Source organism: Rhinoderma darwinii, chromosome 5, assembly GCF_050947455.1.
Source record: "Rhinoderma darwinii isolate aRhiDar2 chromosome 5, aRhiDar2.hap1, whole genome shotgun sequence".
Lineage (NCBI taxonomy): Eukaryota > Metazoa > Chordata > Amphibia > Anura > Rhinodermatidae > Rhinoderma > Rhinoderma darwinii.
Window position 1 is genome coordinate 332,491,276 of NC_134691.1, and position 19,102 is coordinate 332,510,377.

Below are 19,102 nucleotides of genomic sequence, written 5' to 3' on the forward strand. Positions count from 1 at the left end.
AGAATAGTGAGTGCAGCTCTGGAGTATAATACAGGATGTAAGTCAGGATCAGTACAGGATAAGTAATGTCATGTAATGTATGTACACAGTGACTCCACCAGCAGAATAGTGAGTGCAGCTCTGGAGTATAATACAGGCTATAACTCAGGATCAGTACAGGATAAGTAATGTAATGCATGTACACAGTGACTCCACCAGCAGAATAGTGAGTGCAGCTCTGGAGTATAATACAGGATGTAAGTCAGGATCAGTACAGGATAAGTAATGTCATGTAATGTATGTACACAGTAACTCCCGATGTCCTGTGTTTATAAAACTATTCAACTTTTAATGCAGCTGTTCAAAAGGTGGACATACCATAAAAATCCCCTGTTGTAATAGTATTACCGTATAAACATTAAAGTAGTTGTCTCATGAAGACACTTTTTAAAATGAAGCCTGTGAAGCAATCAGCTGAACTCACCCCCAACGATCAGCCGTTATCGGTTTGGAAATCATCCCACAGGCATACATTCGACCTGTAGTGGCCATCTTTGTAATGAATGAACGTGCCAGGTCCGCTAGGGAATGTTAGCAGTTCTCTGTTTCTGGCACATAGAGGGGGGCCCTAATAGGGCATTTAGACATAGGTTGTCATTCTGAGACAACCTCTTTTAATGGAATACAACTGGGGATAACAACAAGAGAAACACATGGATGCACAAGTCAGTAGTAAGCTACGCAGTAGTACTCAATGTCAAGAAGCAGCTGCAAAAGCAAATATTATGTGTTTTTTGGCTCCACATTGCAAAGAGGATATCAAAAAGTTTAAAGGCTGGATTATGAAATGAGATGCGAGGTCTCTCTAACAATGAGAGGCTGGAAATAATCGACTTCAGCATGGAAAAAGACACCTTAGAGGTGTTTTTATTAACATGTATAAATGTATATGTGATGAATACAAAGAACTGGCACATGATTTATTCATTTCAAGAACTGTACAAAGGACTAGGGAACACTCTTAGAGGAAAGGTAATTCATGACATCAGTATTCTTGGGTTATTTCACACCTCACACATTAACCCATTTGGGTCATGAATGGCCCATGAATTGTTTTTCCCAATCTTATTCATATTCCTTGTAGGGGAAAAGGACAACATGACCCTCTGTTCGGTTCTCGCCCTGGATTGCTTGTACTGCAGTAACTGGGGAGGGGGCTTGATTATGTTCTCACTACCCATTGGATATGTGAACGGGGCCTACCTAAGCAGGGAAACCCCTTCTCCATGAGCCCCATAACAGTAGTACTCTATGCTATGTATGATCTTGTACTTGCCATTTGGTGTCTGGGAAATTGGAGTGATGACCCTTGTCTGAGAAGTAATAGAGACCCTATTTGATGTTTCCGAGGAATAGATATAACTAACAAAGGCTTAACCCCTTAAGTACATGGCCAATCCTGTGCCTTCAGGACGCAGTGATTATTTTTTTCTTTTTGAATAACTGCATTCCGAGAGCCATTACTTTTCCATTTCTCTGTTGACGTAGTCATATGAGGGCTTGTTTTCTGCAAAATGAGTCATATTTTTCAATAGTACTATTTTGAGGCATATATAATTATTTGAGTATCTTTCATTAAAAAAAATTGGGGGGGGGTTATTGCGATTACGGCAAATTCCGAAATATATGTATTTTTTTAACGTTTTGTACAATAAAACTTTTTAGTCTTCTCAGGGGACTTGATCTTGAGATCCTCCGATCGATCCTATAATAAATTGCAATACTGCTGAATTGCAATGTATTTTGCCTGTGAGTGTACGTACCACTGACATGTAACCTGTTGGGCCTAATGGGCACACAGACATGGTCGGCCCAGGTGGGCCTTTGTTTTGCCCTTTAGCTGCCGGGACAACCCATCGGCAGTTTATTATTGATGAATGGGATGGCAGAGGGAATGAGAGGTTATGTGGGTGCGATTGACTTCGGCATGGAATGGATTTTACATCTGGGCTTAAAGTAATTTCCGATCCTGTCCGCTGCGGTGGGATGTTGGCTATATATTACAGCCGACACCGGCTGCTGTTAATGCGGCCACAGTTTGTTAAAGCACCGAGGCTTGTGCCGTAGGGTACAGTATAGGAAGAAGTTATGGGAATTATATTTATAGGAACTTTTTGAATTTTTGAATTTCCTTCTTTTTTTTTTGGAATCTTAACACCCAATTTTTTGCAGCTCGAATAGATTCTTGAACATGACGCTGACCTGGCAAGTCTATAAATGTCTCCCACCCACAGGCTGAGCTGTCCACAGTGGTGAGTGAGATAATGAACATCACAGCAATAATTCCATCCGCCCGCGTAAAGAACGTGTCGATGGATTCTGCCCCCATTCTTCGGATGCCAGGAACAGATACAAGGCTGGGTGTAGAAGCCACGAGAAAATATCTCGGGGGAAGGAAGGAAGTCATACTTTGTGGTGCAGAAGACGTGGGCTGCTGCTTTAACCAACATTTTCCATGGACTTTGTGTATAAAAACATAAATTGGGACGTTGTCATCGAAAATGTGGCAAGACAGCGGAAGGGGGCGGAGTACGACTTGGAATAACGCGGCCAGATTTCTTTGACTTTTCTTTTTTTGCAGTGTATCCTGGAGGAGGGCTGGCCCTGAACGTCAGGGTAAATTTAGGGCGTCTTGGTCAAAGTGGTTGTCATTGTTTACGAAAGGAAATGATCCATAAAAATCATTGGAATGTACGAGAAACACGTAAGAAGCAAAATACTTTGAATATGAAGGAAATGGAGTAAGAAGTTACATCTCACCTCCAGACAAGAGATGGATTATTATTTTTTTAAAGAAGAATTCCCAGAAGTTCCCATAAGACTAAGCACCTAAAGTCATCAAAGTTTTGAATATAATTTTTTTTCAGTCACGTAAAAAAAACTTAAAATAAATGTCCGCCCGTGAATGCAAATTTTTTAAAATCTAAATAGGTCCAATCTGTACTGATTAATTGTATTATATCTTTATAGTGATCAGAGCTTTATTTAACTGATACAGAGCTCCAAACCCCCTGCACATAGGTAAATGATAAATACTAGCTGCCTGCAGCTGCCACTAGAGGGAGCTTAGGAGCCTACTGAAAACTTTTCTTTTAACTGGTTCCTGACTGCCCACGGTATTTATACGGCAGGCGTTAAAGGTCCTTAAAGCTGTAGCGCAGGCTTTAGCTGGCTGCCCATGCAATCGGGCAGCTAAATTGTCAGGTGCCCGGCAGTCAGAGACCTGGAGAGAAGATAGAAGCAGTTTTCACCGCTTCCGTCTCCACTGATCTCTTCTACACAGTGCTCAAATGGTCCCGTTGATTGGCTGCCTCTATTGGTCCCGGTGATCATGTGGGTCACATGATCGCCGGGATGCTATTAGTGGGAGGCTGCTGCTAGGTCTAACTAGACCCAGCACAGCCCTAACAGTGACAATAGTCACTATAAGGCTATGTTCACACGGCAAAGCAAAAACGGACGTAAAATACGGAGCAGTTTTCAAGGGAAAACAGCCTCTGATTTTTAGCCGTTTTTTATGGATCAGGCGTTTTTTTACAGCCGTTTTGGAGCTGTTTTTCTATTGAGACAATGAAAAATGGCTCCAAAAACGGCTCAAGAAGTGACATGCACCTTTTGTACGGGGCGTTTTTTTGTGCGCCGTTTTTAAAAGCAGCTGTGTAAAAAACGCCCTGTGGGACCAGAACGCCATTTTTCCCATTGAAATCAATGGGCAGATGTTTGGTGGCTTTCAGCCCCCGAATTTTCTGCAGTTTCTCGGAGTGTTTACGGCCCTAAAAACGGCTGAAAATAAGCAGTGTGTACATGGGTGATTTATCCTGTAAAGCTGTGCAGTCCCATTAAAAAAAAACATGGAGAAAATATAAAATAAAGTCCCCAAAGGTATTTTCTGACCTTTGAGGGTTAAACTAGAATAATAAAAAAATAAAAGTAAAATAAATGAAATAATAAATACACACAAAATACCCCCCAAAAAACGTTCCCCACACCAATCATTGTCGTAACGCTGGCCCTGACCCATTTACCCTAAAATAGACATGTAATATATAAAAATTTGCGGTAGACAATGACGATCACAAATAAAACATCTATTTTAGGGTAAAACTAAATTATTACCAGAAAAACAATAGTTGAGCAGTAAAAAAAAAAGTATGTTTTTTTACTTTTATTTTCAAACTATTGGCCTAAAAATGCTAAAATAGCAAAAATGATGTGATTAAAAATGACAAAAACAGAAACTTGCATCGTCTACGAAAAATGTTGCAAAAATCACATCACCATCCCAACAAATAAAAAAAGTTATGGTCGTTTAACGCGTGCTAAAAGTGTCTGGACGGTGTCTGGTCCTTAAGGCTCAAAAAGCCCGATCCTGAACTGAATTGAGCCATAACAGTGGCAGCCATGGTGCCCCCATGACAGTGACATCCACAGAACCCCCATAACAGTGGCAGACACAGGGTCCGCATGGCAGACTCAGCCACATAGTCCCCACAACAGTGCATCCACATTGCCCACATGACAGTGACAGCCAGTGTGACCTAATAACAGGCAGACACAGTGTCCCCATAACAGTGGCAATCACAGTGTCCCCGTAACACTACCCTTATTAGTGCCCGATATTTTTGTATAATCAGCAGTAGCACTACTGTTGATCAAGTTGAGACGGGCGTTGTGTCCTAGGTGGGCTCCTCACCTCCCTACCTCTTATCTCGGCGATGTGATATCCCAATATGTTAGCGGTTATTTTACATAGGACTGCAAGTAACCTACTGAATAATAATGAACAGACAGTGCATAAAGTTGATGAAAGGCGGCATCCTTACTACGATTGTCCGAGCAGAAAAAGTTATGCATTGTTCTAATATACGCTCTATTTCAGTTTTTCTCAATTTTCAACCTCTGCTTGCTGTCAGTGAATGAGAACATATTCTTTACATCCACAGGCTGCAAACCTGTACAGATCTAATACTTCTCACCGAGAGTTTTCTCCAGTTCTGTCCAGTCTAAACAATCCTCTGTGAGCTAAACAGCCTGAACTCCAGACTGATACATGATGTTACCTGCGCTGATACATTGTAGCAAACTTTCAGGAGAGAAATTGTGCTGCTAATGTGTTCAGCTCACAGAGGCTTGTCTGGACTGGATACAATTGTAGCAAACCCTCAGCTGTGAGAAGTTTTAAGTAAGTCTGGATTTAAACAAGAATTTTCCAATTCAGTGACAGCAAGCAGAGATCTAGAAAATAGTGACAAATGAAAACACAAAGCATATTAGAAAGTTGCAGACCTTTTCATTGTACAATGATATATTGACATGAGACTGGAATACCCCTTTAAGAATCTGGCAGGGTGGCGATCATTTCAGCTGCGGACCTCTGAACACATCACAAGGAAGGTGTCAATGACCTTGAAGGAGGGGTGCCCTGCCAACTTAATTAAGGAACACCTGTAACTAGTCTCTTCTGACTACGACTAACACAAGGCAAACAGGCTTCAATTACCTAAATCTTCATGTTTTGGCAAAGGAACTTATATTACCGAAAAAAAATACTATAAAAAGCGATGAAATGTAAAATCTCGGGGGCAGCGCCAAACAAACCACACAAGTGAGTCAGCCCTCTTGTCATTAAGAAAACACCCATAATTCTTCACCAAGGCTCATGGCAAAAAAAAGTAATCCTATTTCTGCTATGTTCTCAGCTGGATGTCAACACCTACTATGTGCTCATAAGGGCTTCACAGAATCTCAAGTTCTCGCTCCACTGGTTTTTCACTAATATCCTAAGCGAGACTCATGAACATGCTGTATAAGCGCTCTATGTTATAATAGATTATAGTGGGGGAGGGGTGAGATGGAATCGGAAAATTAATGGAGGTCCCTAACCCCGTACTTACCTTGATGAATCATAAGGCAACCATAAATGAGAAGACTTCTGGTTGGTTAGACATCTGAGTTGCTCAGATGACCTCAGTGAGTGAGGTACCACCTTATAGGGGTTCTCCGCTTTGGAGAATCCCTACTTGTTAGAAGGGTCCCTTGACAATAAGATGATTAAAAAGTGTCCCAGTTCTGGGAACCCCAGCGATCAGCTGTGATCTGTGAGGAAACCTGACAGTAACTGTTTCATTTCTCTGCAGCGCCACCACAGGGGGAAATAAGTATTACACAGTGCCAATTCATATCAATGGGTTGTCTGTGTAATAAAGGACAGGACAGGTCCTCCAAAGTGAGATAATCCGCCACTGCTAACCACAGACCAAGTTATCATCACCACGGTGCCATCTGCAAAGCATCGATTTAGTGGCAGCAGTGATGACAATGCCGCCAGTGTAGGCGATACACAGTCACATTGGCAATCGACGCCTCAAGACATAGACTTCTTCAGGCCTGTGGCCCAGCTATTTGCAGGCGGGCACCATGACGTCGTTGCCAGCCTACGCGGAAAGTGGGCACCTGGTTCTTCCAATTCGAGAGCCCAGAAGGGATGGTGGGTGGTCTGGAGGTCCTGGTGCACGGGGCCTGTGTGTCCGTTCTATAATCAGGCCAGATCTACAGGGCATTCGCAGCAATGGCACGGGCAGATGAGAGCATGGGGACAAAAGGCTGGAAGCGTCACAGACATAGAGCCACCGGAGACTTCATAGAAAAGTGACCTCCAATAGTCTGGAATTTCCAGGATTTTGGCATCTCACTGGTCCCGAGCATGCCAAATTATTGGCATTTTACTGCGCAGTGGGTATAATAAGACGTACGGCTACATTATTAGTGTGAACTACACCCGTGTTCTTAGTATGTTCTACATTTTATCCATCATAGATTCTCCCCAGCTGCGTGTTCAGAATGTCAAGGGTTAAGGTTTTATATAGTAACATGGAGCCTATTGAATAAACATATTAAACAAAAATGTTGCGCTGGTGGAAAGACGTCATCCCACAGAGCAGAAGTCAGATTGTATCATGAATAAAGCAACAGTCACATGGAGCAGGAATGATGTAGTGTGCACGAGTGGGCAGAGGGAGGCTCGGAAAATCTACTGGTAATCCGCAGGCCTCCAGTTACCATGGCAACCAACAGCAACTTCAGGCGGAAGGCGTCCCAAACAGGAAAGCAAAGAGTCTCGAGAATCTCTATAGGATGAAGGGTCAAATAAATAGCAATGCTTGAGAAAGGCTCCAGTGGACGGAGCTGAAACGTTGCACTGACGTTCTATCTATCTATCTATCTATCTATCTATCTATCTATCTATCTATCTATCTATCTATCTATCTATCTATCTCATATCTATCTATCTATCTATCTATCTATCTATCTATCTATCTATCTATCTATCTATCTATCTATCTCATATCTATCTATCTATCTATCTATCTATCTATCTATCTATCTATCTATCTATCTATCTATCTATCTATCTAATATCTATCTATCTCATATCTATCTATCTCATATCTATCTATCTATCTATCTATCTATCTATCTATCTATCTATCTATCTATCTATCTATCTATCTATCTATCTATCTATCTATCTATCTATCTATCTATCTATCTATCTATCTATCTATCTCATATCTATCTATCTATCTATCTATCTATCTATCTATCTATCTATCTATCTATCTATCTATCTATCTATCTATCTATCTATCTATCTATCTATCTATCTATCTCATATCTATCTCATATCTATCTATCTATCTCATATCTATCTATCTATCTATCTATCTATCTATCTATCTATCTATCTATCTATCTATCTATCTCTCTCTCTATCTATGTATCAATAATGAATCAAATAAACTTGTACACTGTAGTTTCATTTGATATCTTTTTGAATCATATACTTATAACAAACTTTTATCTAAGTATTTGACAAAGAAGACAGCTTGACGTGGCCTCACCTGACAGTGGAATACATATTCTGGAGTGGTTTTCTTGAACTTCATGTTCCATACTAAGGCGACACCATCAGGTTCATGAGGAGCATCTTCATTATTATTATAAGATGCCACCATTAGTTCTGGATACTGAAACACAGATTAAACAGAGATTTAGAATGTATTATTTCTCTAAGTTACTCTGTAAGCCCCTGATAGATGGTTTACAGGAAAAATAGATCAACATATACATAGATGAAAGGCAGAAAGGAAGAATGGAAATAAGGAAGGAATGAAAGATGGAAAAAAGGAAAGAAGAAATTAAGAAAGGAAAGAAGTAAGGAAGAAAGAAAGAAAGGAAATAAATAAGGAAGAGAGAAAGGAAGAAGGAAGGAATGAATGGAGAAAGGAAGATAGATAGGGAGTGAGAAAATAATGGTAAAAGGAAGGAATAAAGGTAGGAAAAGGAAGGAATAGAGAAAGAAAAGAGGGAGGATAGAAATGAGAAAAGAAGGAAGAGAGAAATGAAAGAAGGAAGAAGGAATGGAAATAAGGAAGGAATGGAAGATGGAAGAAAGGTAAGAAGGAATGGAGAAAGGAGAGAAGTAAGGAAGGGAGAAAGGAAAGAAGGAAGAGAGAAAGAATGGGAGAAATGAAATAAGTAAGGAAAGGAGAAAGGAAGAAGGAAGGAATGGAGAAAAAAGGAAGAAAGAAAAGAGGGAAGGGAGAAAGTAGAGAAAGAAGAAATGGAGAATGGAAATCAGGAAAGAAATACTGAAAGGAAGGGAGGAAGGAAGAAAGAAGGAATGGAGAAAGGAAGGAAGGAGGAAGGATAGAATGGTGAAAGGAAGGAAGAAGGATAGATTGGAGAAAGGGAGGGAGAAAGGAAAGAATAAAGGTTGGAAAAGGAAAGAACGGGAAAAAAAGGAAGGAAGGAAAGAAGGGACAGTGAAAAGAGGGAAGGGAGGAAAGAAAGAAAGAAAGAAAGAGAGAAAGGAAGGAAGAAGGATAGAATAGAGAAAGGAAGGGAGGGAGAAAGAAAAGAAGTAAGGGCGTAAGGAGGGAAGGAAGCAAGAATGAAGAAATGGATAAAGGAAGGAAGGATAGAAAGGAGAAAGGGAGGGAGAAAGGAAAGAATAAAGATTGGAAAAGGAAGGAACGGGAAAAAAGGAGGAAGGAAGGGATAATGAAAAGAGGGAAGGGAGGAAGTAAGAAAGGAAGGAAGGAAGGAAGGAAGAAGGATGGAATAGAGAAAGGAAGGGAGGGAGAAAGAAAATAAGAAAGGGAGGAAGGAGGGAAGGAAGCAAGAATGAAGGAATGGAGAAAGGGCGGGTGCTTGGGTGGAGTGATGTATGACGGACAAAACTAACATGAATATGCTGTTGCTAAACATCTCATTCTTAAACCATTGACATTGTAAGGCGATGGCTCCACCTTTCATATTCTGAGAAGAATTACCTCATGATTTTTGGAAGGTGTCTTTGTTTATTAAAGTCCATTCAACCAGAAGAGCATGAATGAGGTCGGGCACCGGACAGCCTTATATATGGGCAGCCTTATATATGACACATTGAGCTGTATTACCTGCAGAGACCAGTCCAGACAAGTGACCACTCGATGTTTTGACCAATGTTCATCATAAAACTGCCGATTATAGGACAGATTGGCGCCAGCTTGGATGTCCCTTTCAGAAAGAATCAGACAGAACAACCTGCGTTACTCATACAAGATCTAGACAGTACTAAAACAGAAGTCCACACTGACCAGCTCATCTGGACGACATGGAGTTTGCGCTAATCTTTCAATTTCATTGCAATTTTCATGTGACCAAATGTCTTTATTGAAATGATGATTTTAAGAGAAGTCCCATAGATAATATCTCCTGATCAGTCAGGAGCTACAGCCGCAATGTTACAAGTAGAGAGCTCTTCACTATATCAGATTCCTTTTAAAGAGCCCTCACACGGGTTGTCACTCAGCTTTCTAAGACTCCTGAATGGCAAACGTACCTGGTTATACTGTGATACCTCCCTTACTCCATACCATTGCACAACTAGGGGGAATTACCATTCAGGACTCTAGGAAAGCTGTGGAAACTGTAATGGCAGCTATATTAGTTGTCACCCATCCAGGGCCGGCTTCAGCAACCGGTGCACCCGGGGCAGTGACGTTAGGGGCTCCCCCAGGAGAGGAATCCCCGGTCAGAGCGTCTGCAGTAGTGCCAGTAGCACTATCTACAGCGGAGGGGGCAGTGTGTGGCATTATCTACAGAGGGGGTGTACCCAGGGCCGCCATCAGGGGGGTATTAGGGGTACTGATGTGAGGGGCCCGGCCACATCCAATTGAAAGGGGGGCCCGGCAACTGCCGCGACTTGCCTTTGGTAGAAAAAAACAGGCCCCTGCAATGGGGCCCATTTTTTTTCACCAAAAGAATGTCGTGAGCTGCGGGCCCCCCTCTCGTCATGTGGGCCGTCAAACACCGCCCGCCCGTGCGCGCGACCGATCGCGCGCACACGCAAACTCCCGGAGCTCCAGGAGCGCATCATAAGGGTAGGAACACACTAGGCGGATACACTGAATAAAACTACACAGCTTATCCGCCCCGGTAGCCGCAGGGAATTCTGCCAGCAAAACCGCACCAAATAGTGGCGCAGGTTTCGTGAGGCTTGTCCGCTGCGGGAATCCTGCAGGGAAAAAAAAGTTTAGACTTGACCCGGCCGTAGTCCTGGTGACGCATCTCTCTCTTCTGAACGTAGCCCCGCCTCCTGGGATGACGCTGTAGACCATGTGACCGCTGCAGCAGTCACATGGTATGAAACGTCATGACAGGAGGCCGAGCTGCGCTAAGAATAGAGGATCGCGTCACCAGGACTACGGCCGGGGCAAGTCTAAACTTTTTTATAAATTTAAAAAGGTACCTTTTTTTTTTCTCATTTGTGACTTTTGCGGCAGAATTGCAGCATTTCCGCAACAAAGGAGCGCCGATCCCACAGAATACATTGACATGCTGCGGCTTAAAAAGCCAAAAGCCACACTGCAGGTCCATTTTTTTTGCAGCGTGTGGATGAGATTTGTTCAAATCTCATCCACTCTGCTGCCACTGTGATACGCTGTGGATTTTCCACAATAAAATGTGTTGCATAAAATCCGCAGTGTTCATGCCTAGTGTGTTCCTACCCTAAGGCCGGATTTACACAAGCGTGTGCTTTTTGCGCGCGCAAAAAACGTGGCGTTTTGCGCATGCAAAAGGTCCATAACAGCTCTGTGTGTCACCCTCGTATAATGCGCGGCTGCGTGATTTTCACGCAGCCGCCATCATTATGACACTCTGTTTGTATGTTTGTAGCTCGTGGTGCTTTTCTGTTTTCATACATAGTTTATACGGCTGCGGAAGTGCTGGGCGTGATTTTCACGCACCATTGACTTCAAAGGGTGCGTGATGCGCGAACAATGCACAAATATCGGACATGTCGTGAGTTTTACGCAGCGGACACACGGACACACGCTGCGTGAAAATCACGGACAGTCTGCACGGCCCCATAGAGTAACATAGGTCCGTGCGAGGCGCGTGAAAATCACTGACAGTCTGCACGACCCCATAGAGTAACATAGGTCCGTGCGAGGCGCGTGAAAATCACGGACAGTCTGAACGGCCCCATAGAGTAACATAGGTCCGTGCGAGGCGCGTGAAAATTATGCACGTTGCACGGACGTATTACACGTTCGTCTGAATAAGCCCTAACAATAAGGCCCAGTTCACAGAGTTTTTGGGCCTTGATATTGACTCGGACACTGCGTCAGAATCAGCACCAAACAACTTCCAAAACCGCCTCCCATTGATTTAATCTGAACTCAATGGGAGCCAGTCGCGGAAAAAAGAAAAAACAGCACGTCCTTTCTTGCCGCTGTTCCGCCTCTGACCTCCCATCGAAATCAATGGGAGGCAGAAAATGCATTTTTCGCTGCGTTTTTTGTCTGCTGTCCTCAATCGCCGCGGGCAAAAAACTCAGCAAAAAAACGCGGCAAGATAGTGTGGGCAGGTCAAAATCTGCCTCAAAATTCGGTGCGCGGTTCCAGGCGGTTGCGGGTGCGCGCGGGCGGGTGCGTGTGGGTGCGCGCTCACGGACGCTCGCGAGTGCGCACGCGCGGGAGTTTGCGGGTGCGCGCGATCGGTCGCGCGGTGTTTGACGGCCCCATCTCACGACATTCTTTTGGTGAAAAAAACGGGCCCCATTGCAGGGGCCTGTTTTTTTTCTACCAAAGGCAAGTCGCGGCACTTGCCGGGCCCCCCTTTCAGTTAGGTTTGGCCGAGCCCCTCACATCAGTACCCCTTATACCCCCCTGATGGCGGCCCTGGATAGCATGATATAGTGCTGGACGGAGTACCATTAACAGGCGGTGCCACGGTAGGGGGGCCCAGAAAATTTAGCTGTAGGGGGCCCTGAAATTCCTGATGGCGGCCCAGGCAGTATCTACAGGGGGTGTGTGGCACTATATACAGGGGTGTGTGTGGCATTATCTACAGAGAGCACTGCCGCACTATCTACAGGGGTGTGTTTGGCATTATCTACAGAGGGCACTGCCGCACTATCTACAGGGGGTGTGTTTGGCATTATCTACAGAGGGCACTGCCACACTATCTACAGGGGGTGTGTGTGGCATTATCTACAGAGGGCACTGCCGCACTATCTACAGGGGTGTGTGTGGCATTGTCTACAGAGGGAACTGCCGCACTATCTACAGGGGGTGTGTTTGGCATTATCTATAGAGGGCACTGCCACACTATCTACAGGGGTGTGTGTGGCATTATCTACAGAGGGCACTGCCACACTATCTACAGGGGTGTGTGTGGCATTGTCTACAGAGGGCACTGCCGCACTATCTACAGGGGGTGTGTTTGGCATTATCTACAGAGGGCACTGCCACACTATCTACAGGGGTGTGTGTGGCATTGTCTACAGAGGGCACTGCCACACTATCTACAGGGGTGTGTGTGTGGCATTGTCTACAGAGGGCACTGCCACACTATCTACAGGGGTGTGTGGCATTATCTACAGAGGGCGCTGCCGCACTATCTACGGAGGGCACTGTATATATGGGGGCACAAACTGGGGACCTAACTTCTATATGGGGGCACAAAATGCAATTTTCTGCCATTTTACTGCCGCCATGAGCTCCCCTGCATAGGGGTCCACTAAGTCTGTGTCACCCAGGGGCCCACATAAAGCTGGAGCCGGCCCTGCACCCAGCTTTCCCAGAAACAGCTAAAGAAATGTTCTAATGAAAAAATTTTTATTTCTTTCAGGGTGAAATGCTGATGAATCTATTGCTAGTAATGGCCGTTCTGAAGATTATACACGATACAGGACCTTGCATTGAATCCTTATGTAACCACAGAGATACTTCAAAGCCTCTCTGCTCCGGCAGTAATAAGAACGCTCATTTATCATTAATAGCACAGGAACATTTCCTTTAAAGTCACAAAAATAAATGACTTCTCATACAACACAGATTGTATAAAATATTACAAGAAATTAACATAAAAGAGGAAAGTGATGTCATCGGCCAAGTACGGTTCAGTCACATGGAAGATAATAATAATCTGACGGGATCTGAGAGAATTGGGTCGCACGCCAGTGGAGTGGAAAAGGTGGGGTATAGGGTCAACACTTCACCCCACATTAAAGTGGTCAGCACCCTTAGCTATTCCAAGTCCCAAACCATGATAGCAGCCAGGAGACGCACTACTCATTCACTCACTATTGTCATTACAACATTTTAGGCTGAGATATGATCACTTTAAATTACAGGCCCAAAGCCTGAGGCTGCACTACTGAGAGAATCTGATGGCAACGTTTACCCTCCTCGCTCCCAGCTCTTGTTCAGCTCCAGGAGTCCTGATGGGAAACGGGAACAAGAAGGGTAAGTCCATGGTGGTCTGGGGTCTATATATTTATTTTTGTGTGATCTGGGGTCTGAATTAGGTTAGGGGTGTGGTCTTGAATCTATTATTAATATAGGGGGCCTGGGATCTAAATATATTAAGGGGTCTGGTCTGAGATGTGAAAATATTTGGGGGTATGGAGTCTGAAGATATTTAAGAGGTCTAGTCTGGGGTATGAAAATTTTTTTGGTGTGATCTGGGGTCTGAATTAAGCTAATGGTCTTGTCCAGGGTTAACTATTAATAAAGGGGGTCTGGGATCTGAAAATATTAAAGGGGTCTGGTCGGGAGTCTGACTATATTTAGAGGGTCTGGTCTGAGGTCTGAAACTATTTATGGGTCTGATATTAAGATAGAGGTCTGGTCTGAGGTCGTATAATAATATAGGGGGTCAGAATATATTTAGGCGTCTGGTTTAAGGCCTAAAAGTTATTTAGAGGTCTGGTGTCTGATATTTTTATAGGGGTCTGGTCTGGGTCTGATATTAAGAGAGGGGGTCTGAATATATTTAGATACGCGATTTTTATAAGCCACACCCCTTGAAAAGGCCAGTACCATTTTTTGGCGCGACCCCCTACTTGAGTGTCACCCAGTGGAGGGCTCCCCTAGTTTGACATTTCCGTAAATATTGATATGGATGAATATTATCATGGAGATCACACAAGATCTCCATAAAAACACATAAATCAGAAGGATCCATCAGATCTCAGCATAGAAGTAAGATATTAAACAATGGTTTGCACATCTTTATACATTTCTTCGGTTAGGTCTCATTCAATGTTAAAAATCAATTTCTAAAATAAAAACATTTTCCAAGCTTTTATATAAAACTAAATTATTACTAGTATTTAATATATTGTGACAGGTTTTGCTTTTCACCAACAAGAGAATGCAATTTTATTCCCCAAGGACAGGTTTTGGTGGTGGCCGGACTCATGGACTGCATTAAAGGGTATTTCCATTATTAACATTTATCACCTCTCTACAGAATAGATGATAAATGTCTGATCACTGGGACCCCTATTGATTACTAAAACGGGGGTCCCTGGATGGATGGATGGATGGATGGATGGATGGATGGATGATAGATAGATAGATAGATAGATAGATAGATAGATAGATAGATAGATAGATAGATAGATAGATAGATAGATAGATAAATATGAGATAGATAGATATGAGATCGATAGATAGATAGATAGATAGATAGATAGATAGATAGATAGATAGATAGATAGATAGATAGATAGATAGATAGATAGATAGATAGATATGAGATAGATAGATAGATAGATAGATAGATAGATAGATAGATAGATAGATAGATAGATAGATAGATAGATAGATAGATAGATAGATAGATAGATATTAGATAGATAGATAGATAGATAGATAGATAGATAGATAGATAGATAGATAGATAGATAGATAGATAGATAGATAGATAGATAGATAGATATGAGATAGATAGATAGATATGAGATAGATAGATAGATATGAGATAGATAGATAGATAGATAGATAGATAGATAGATAGATAGATAGATAGATAGATAGATAGATATGAGATAGATAGATAGATAGATAGATAGATAGATAGATAGATAGATAGATAGATAGATAGATAGATATGAGATAGATAGATAGATAGATAGATAGATAGATAGATAGATAGATAGATAGATAGATAGATAGATAGATAGATAGATAGATAGATAGATATGAGATAGATAGATATGAGATAGATAGATATGAGATAGATAGATAGATAGATAGATAGATAGATAGATAGATAGATAGATAGATAGATAGATAGATAGATAGATAGATAGATAGATAGATAGATAGATAGATAGATAGATAGATATGAGATAGATAGATATGAGATAGATAGATAGATAGATAGATAGATAGATAGATAGATAGATAGATAGATAGATAGATAGATATGAGATAGATAGATAGATAGATATGAGATAGATAGATAGATAGATAGATAGATAGATAGATAGATAGATAGATAGATAGATAGATAGATAGATATGAGATAGATAGATATGAGATAGATAGATATGAGATAGATAGATAGATAGATAGATAGATAGATAGATAGATAGATAGATAGATAGATAGATAGATAGATAGATAGATAGATAGATAGATAGATAGATATGAGATAGATAGATAGATAGATAGATAGATAGATAGATAGATAGATAGATAGATAGATAGATATGAGATAGATAGATAGATAGATAGATAGATAGATAGATAGATAGATAGATAGATAGATAGATAGATAGATAGATAGATAGATAGATAGATAGATATGAGATAGATAGATAGATAGATAGATAGATAGATAGATAGATAGATAGATAGATAGATAGATAGATAGATAGATAGATAGATAGATATGAGATAGATAGATAGATAGATAGATAGATAGATAGATAGATAGATAGATATGAGATAGATAGATAGATAGATAGATAGATAGATAGATAGATAGATAGATAGATAGATAGATAGCTACACCTCACAATCCAGAAGAGGGCGCTATCATTCTGGGCCCATCTACACAGCAGCAGGCAAAGTTCCTACCACCATAAAGCCCTGTTACACCAAGGGGTCCCAGGTAAACCAGGACCCCCAGAACATCTCACCCTCACCCGGCCTGAAGAAAATGTCACTCAGCGCGGCCTCACAAAAGCCGAAATCAAGGAGACAATAAACGAGAACCAAGAGGAGTATATCAGTGACTGGAGGAATGACATAAAGACATCCCAGAAACTGACAATATACCGGAGTCTACAGCGGGAATATAAACTGGCGCCATATCTGGAGAAACTGCCAAACCCCAGAGACAGACAGATCCTGAGCCGCTACAGACTGAGCGCCCACAACCTGCTCATCGAATCCGGGCGCCACAGACAGACCTACAAGCCCAGGGAGAGCCGACTGTGCCAACAGTGCGACCAGGAGGCCGTGGAGGATGAGGCCCACTTCCTGCTACACTGCTCCAAATACTCAGCAGTAAGGGACACTCACTTCAGGAAACTCTCTGATCTCTTACCGGACTTCAGCTCCATGGAAGAGGAAGAGAAACTCTACATCCTGCTGGGTGAAGAGGAAACCACAGTGGGCACAGCGGCACAATATGTCACTGCATGCCATAAACTGAGAGAGACATGATATGCCATGGACTTGTATAACCCCGACCCTAGATATGTCCCTATCCCAAAGCCCTCAGTCCCTATCCCTCATTCCCTTACTTCTTACTTGCTTTGGCAATGCTAATATGTATTTGGTCCTGCCAATAAAGCTTCTTTGAATTTGAATTTGAATTTGAATTTGAATTTGAATTTGATAGATAGATATGAGATAGATAGATAGATAGATAGATAGATAGATAGATAGATAGATAGATAGATAGATAGATAGATAGATAGATAGATAGATAGATAGATAGATAGATAGATATGAGATAGATAGATAGATAGATAGATAGATAGATAGATAGATAGATAGATAGATAGATAGATAGATAGATATGAGATAGATAGATAGATAGATAGATAGATAGATAGATAGATAGATAGATAGATAGATAGATAGATAGATAGATAGATAGATAGATAGATAGATAGATATGAGATAGATAGATAGATAGATAGATAGATAGATAGATAGATAGATAGATAGATAGATAGATATGAGATAGATAGATAGATAGATAGATAGATAGATAGATAGATAGATAGATAGATAGATAGATAGATAGATAGATAGATATGAGATAGATAGATAGATAGATAGATAGATAGATAGATAGATAGATAGATAGATAGATATGAGATAGATAGATATGAGATAGATAGATATGAGATAGATAGATAGATAGATAGATAGATAGATAGATAGATAGATAGATAGATAGATAGATATGAGATAGATAGATAGATAGATAGATAGATAGATAGATAGATAGATAGATAGATAGATAGATAGATAGATAGATAGATAGATAGATAGATAGATATGAGATAGATAGATAGATAGATAGATAGATAGATAGATAGATAGATAGATAGATAGATAGATAGATAGATAGATAGATAGATAGATAGATAGATAGATAGATATGAGATAGATAGATAGATAGATAGATAGATAGATAGATAGATAGATAGATAGATAGATAGATAGATAGATAGATATGAGATAGATAGATAGATAGATAGATAGATAGATAGATAGATAGATAGATAGATATGAGATAGATAGATAGATAGATAGATAGATAGATAGATAGATAGATAGATAGATAGATAGATAGATAGATAGATAGATAGATAGATATGAGATAGATAGATATGAGATAGATAGATAGATAGATAGATAGATAGATAGATAGATAGATAGATAGATAGATAGATAGATAGATAGATAGATAGATAGATAGATATGAGATAGATAGATATTAGATAGGAGATAGATAGATAGATAGATAGATAGATAGATAGATAGATAGATAGATAGATAGATAGATAGATAGATAGATAGATAGATAGATAGATAGATAGATAGATAGATAGATAGATAGATAGATAGATATGAGATTCTGGGCCCATCTACACAGCAGCAGGCAAAGTTCCTATCACCATAAAGCCCTGTTACACCAAGGGGTCCCAGGTAAACCAGGCCCCCCAGAACATCTCACCCTGACCCGGCCTGAAGAAAATGTCACCCAGCGCGGCCTCACAAAAGCCGAAATCAAGAAGACAATAAACGAGAACCAAGAGGAGTATATCAGTGACTGGAGAAACGACATAAAGACATCCCAGAAACTGACAATATACCGGAGTCTACAGCGGGAATATAAACTGGCGCCATATCTGGAGAAACTGCCAAACCCCAGAGACAGACAGATCCTGAGCCGCTACAGACTGAGCGCCCACAACCTGCTCATCGAATCCGGGCGCCACAGACAGACCTACAAGCCCAGGGAGAGCCGACTGTGCCAACAGTGCGACCAGGAGGCCGTGGAGGATGAGACCCACTTCCTGCTACACTGCTCCAAATACTCAGCAGGGAGGGACACTCACTTCAGGAGACTCTCTGATCTCTTACCGGACTTCAGCTCCATGGAAGAGCAAGAGAAACTCTACATCCTGCTGGGTGAAGAGGAAACCACAGTGGGCACAGCGGCACAATATGTCACTGCATGCCATAAACTGAGA

General features: G+C 41.5%; 1 protein-coding gene across 3 annotated transcripts in view; it reads right to left on the reverse strand.

Annotated features, from left to right (window-relative positions):
* DYNC1I1 (dynein cytoplasmic 1 intermediate chain 1) overlaps positions 1 to 19,102 on the reverse strand; it is a 322,553-nt gene that overhangs the window by 119,022 nt on the left and 184,429 nt on the right. For all 3 annotated transcript variants that reach the window (XM_075827746.1, XM_075827745.1, XM_075827744.1), the window contains 2 exons: positions 9,501 to 9,600; positions 7,941 to 8,066 (listed from right to left, as the gene is read on the reverse strand). In XM_075827746.1, the coding sequence (XP_075683861.1) occupies positions 7,941 to 8,066; positions 9,501 to 9,600 (226 nt within the window). The remainder of the gene's footprint in view (positions 1 to 7,940; positions 8,067 to 9,500; positions 9,601 to 19,102) is intronic.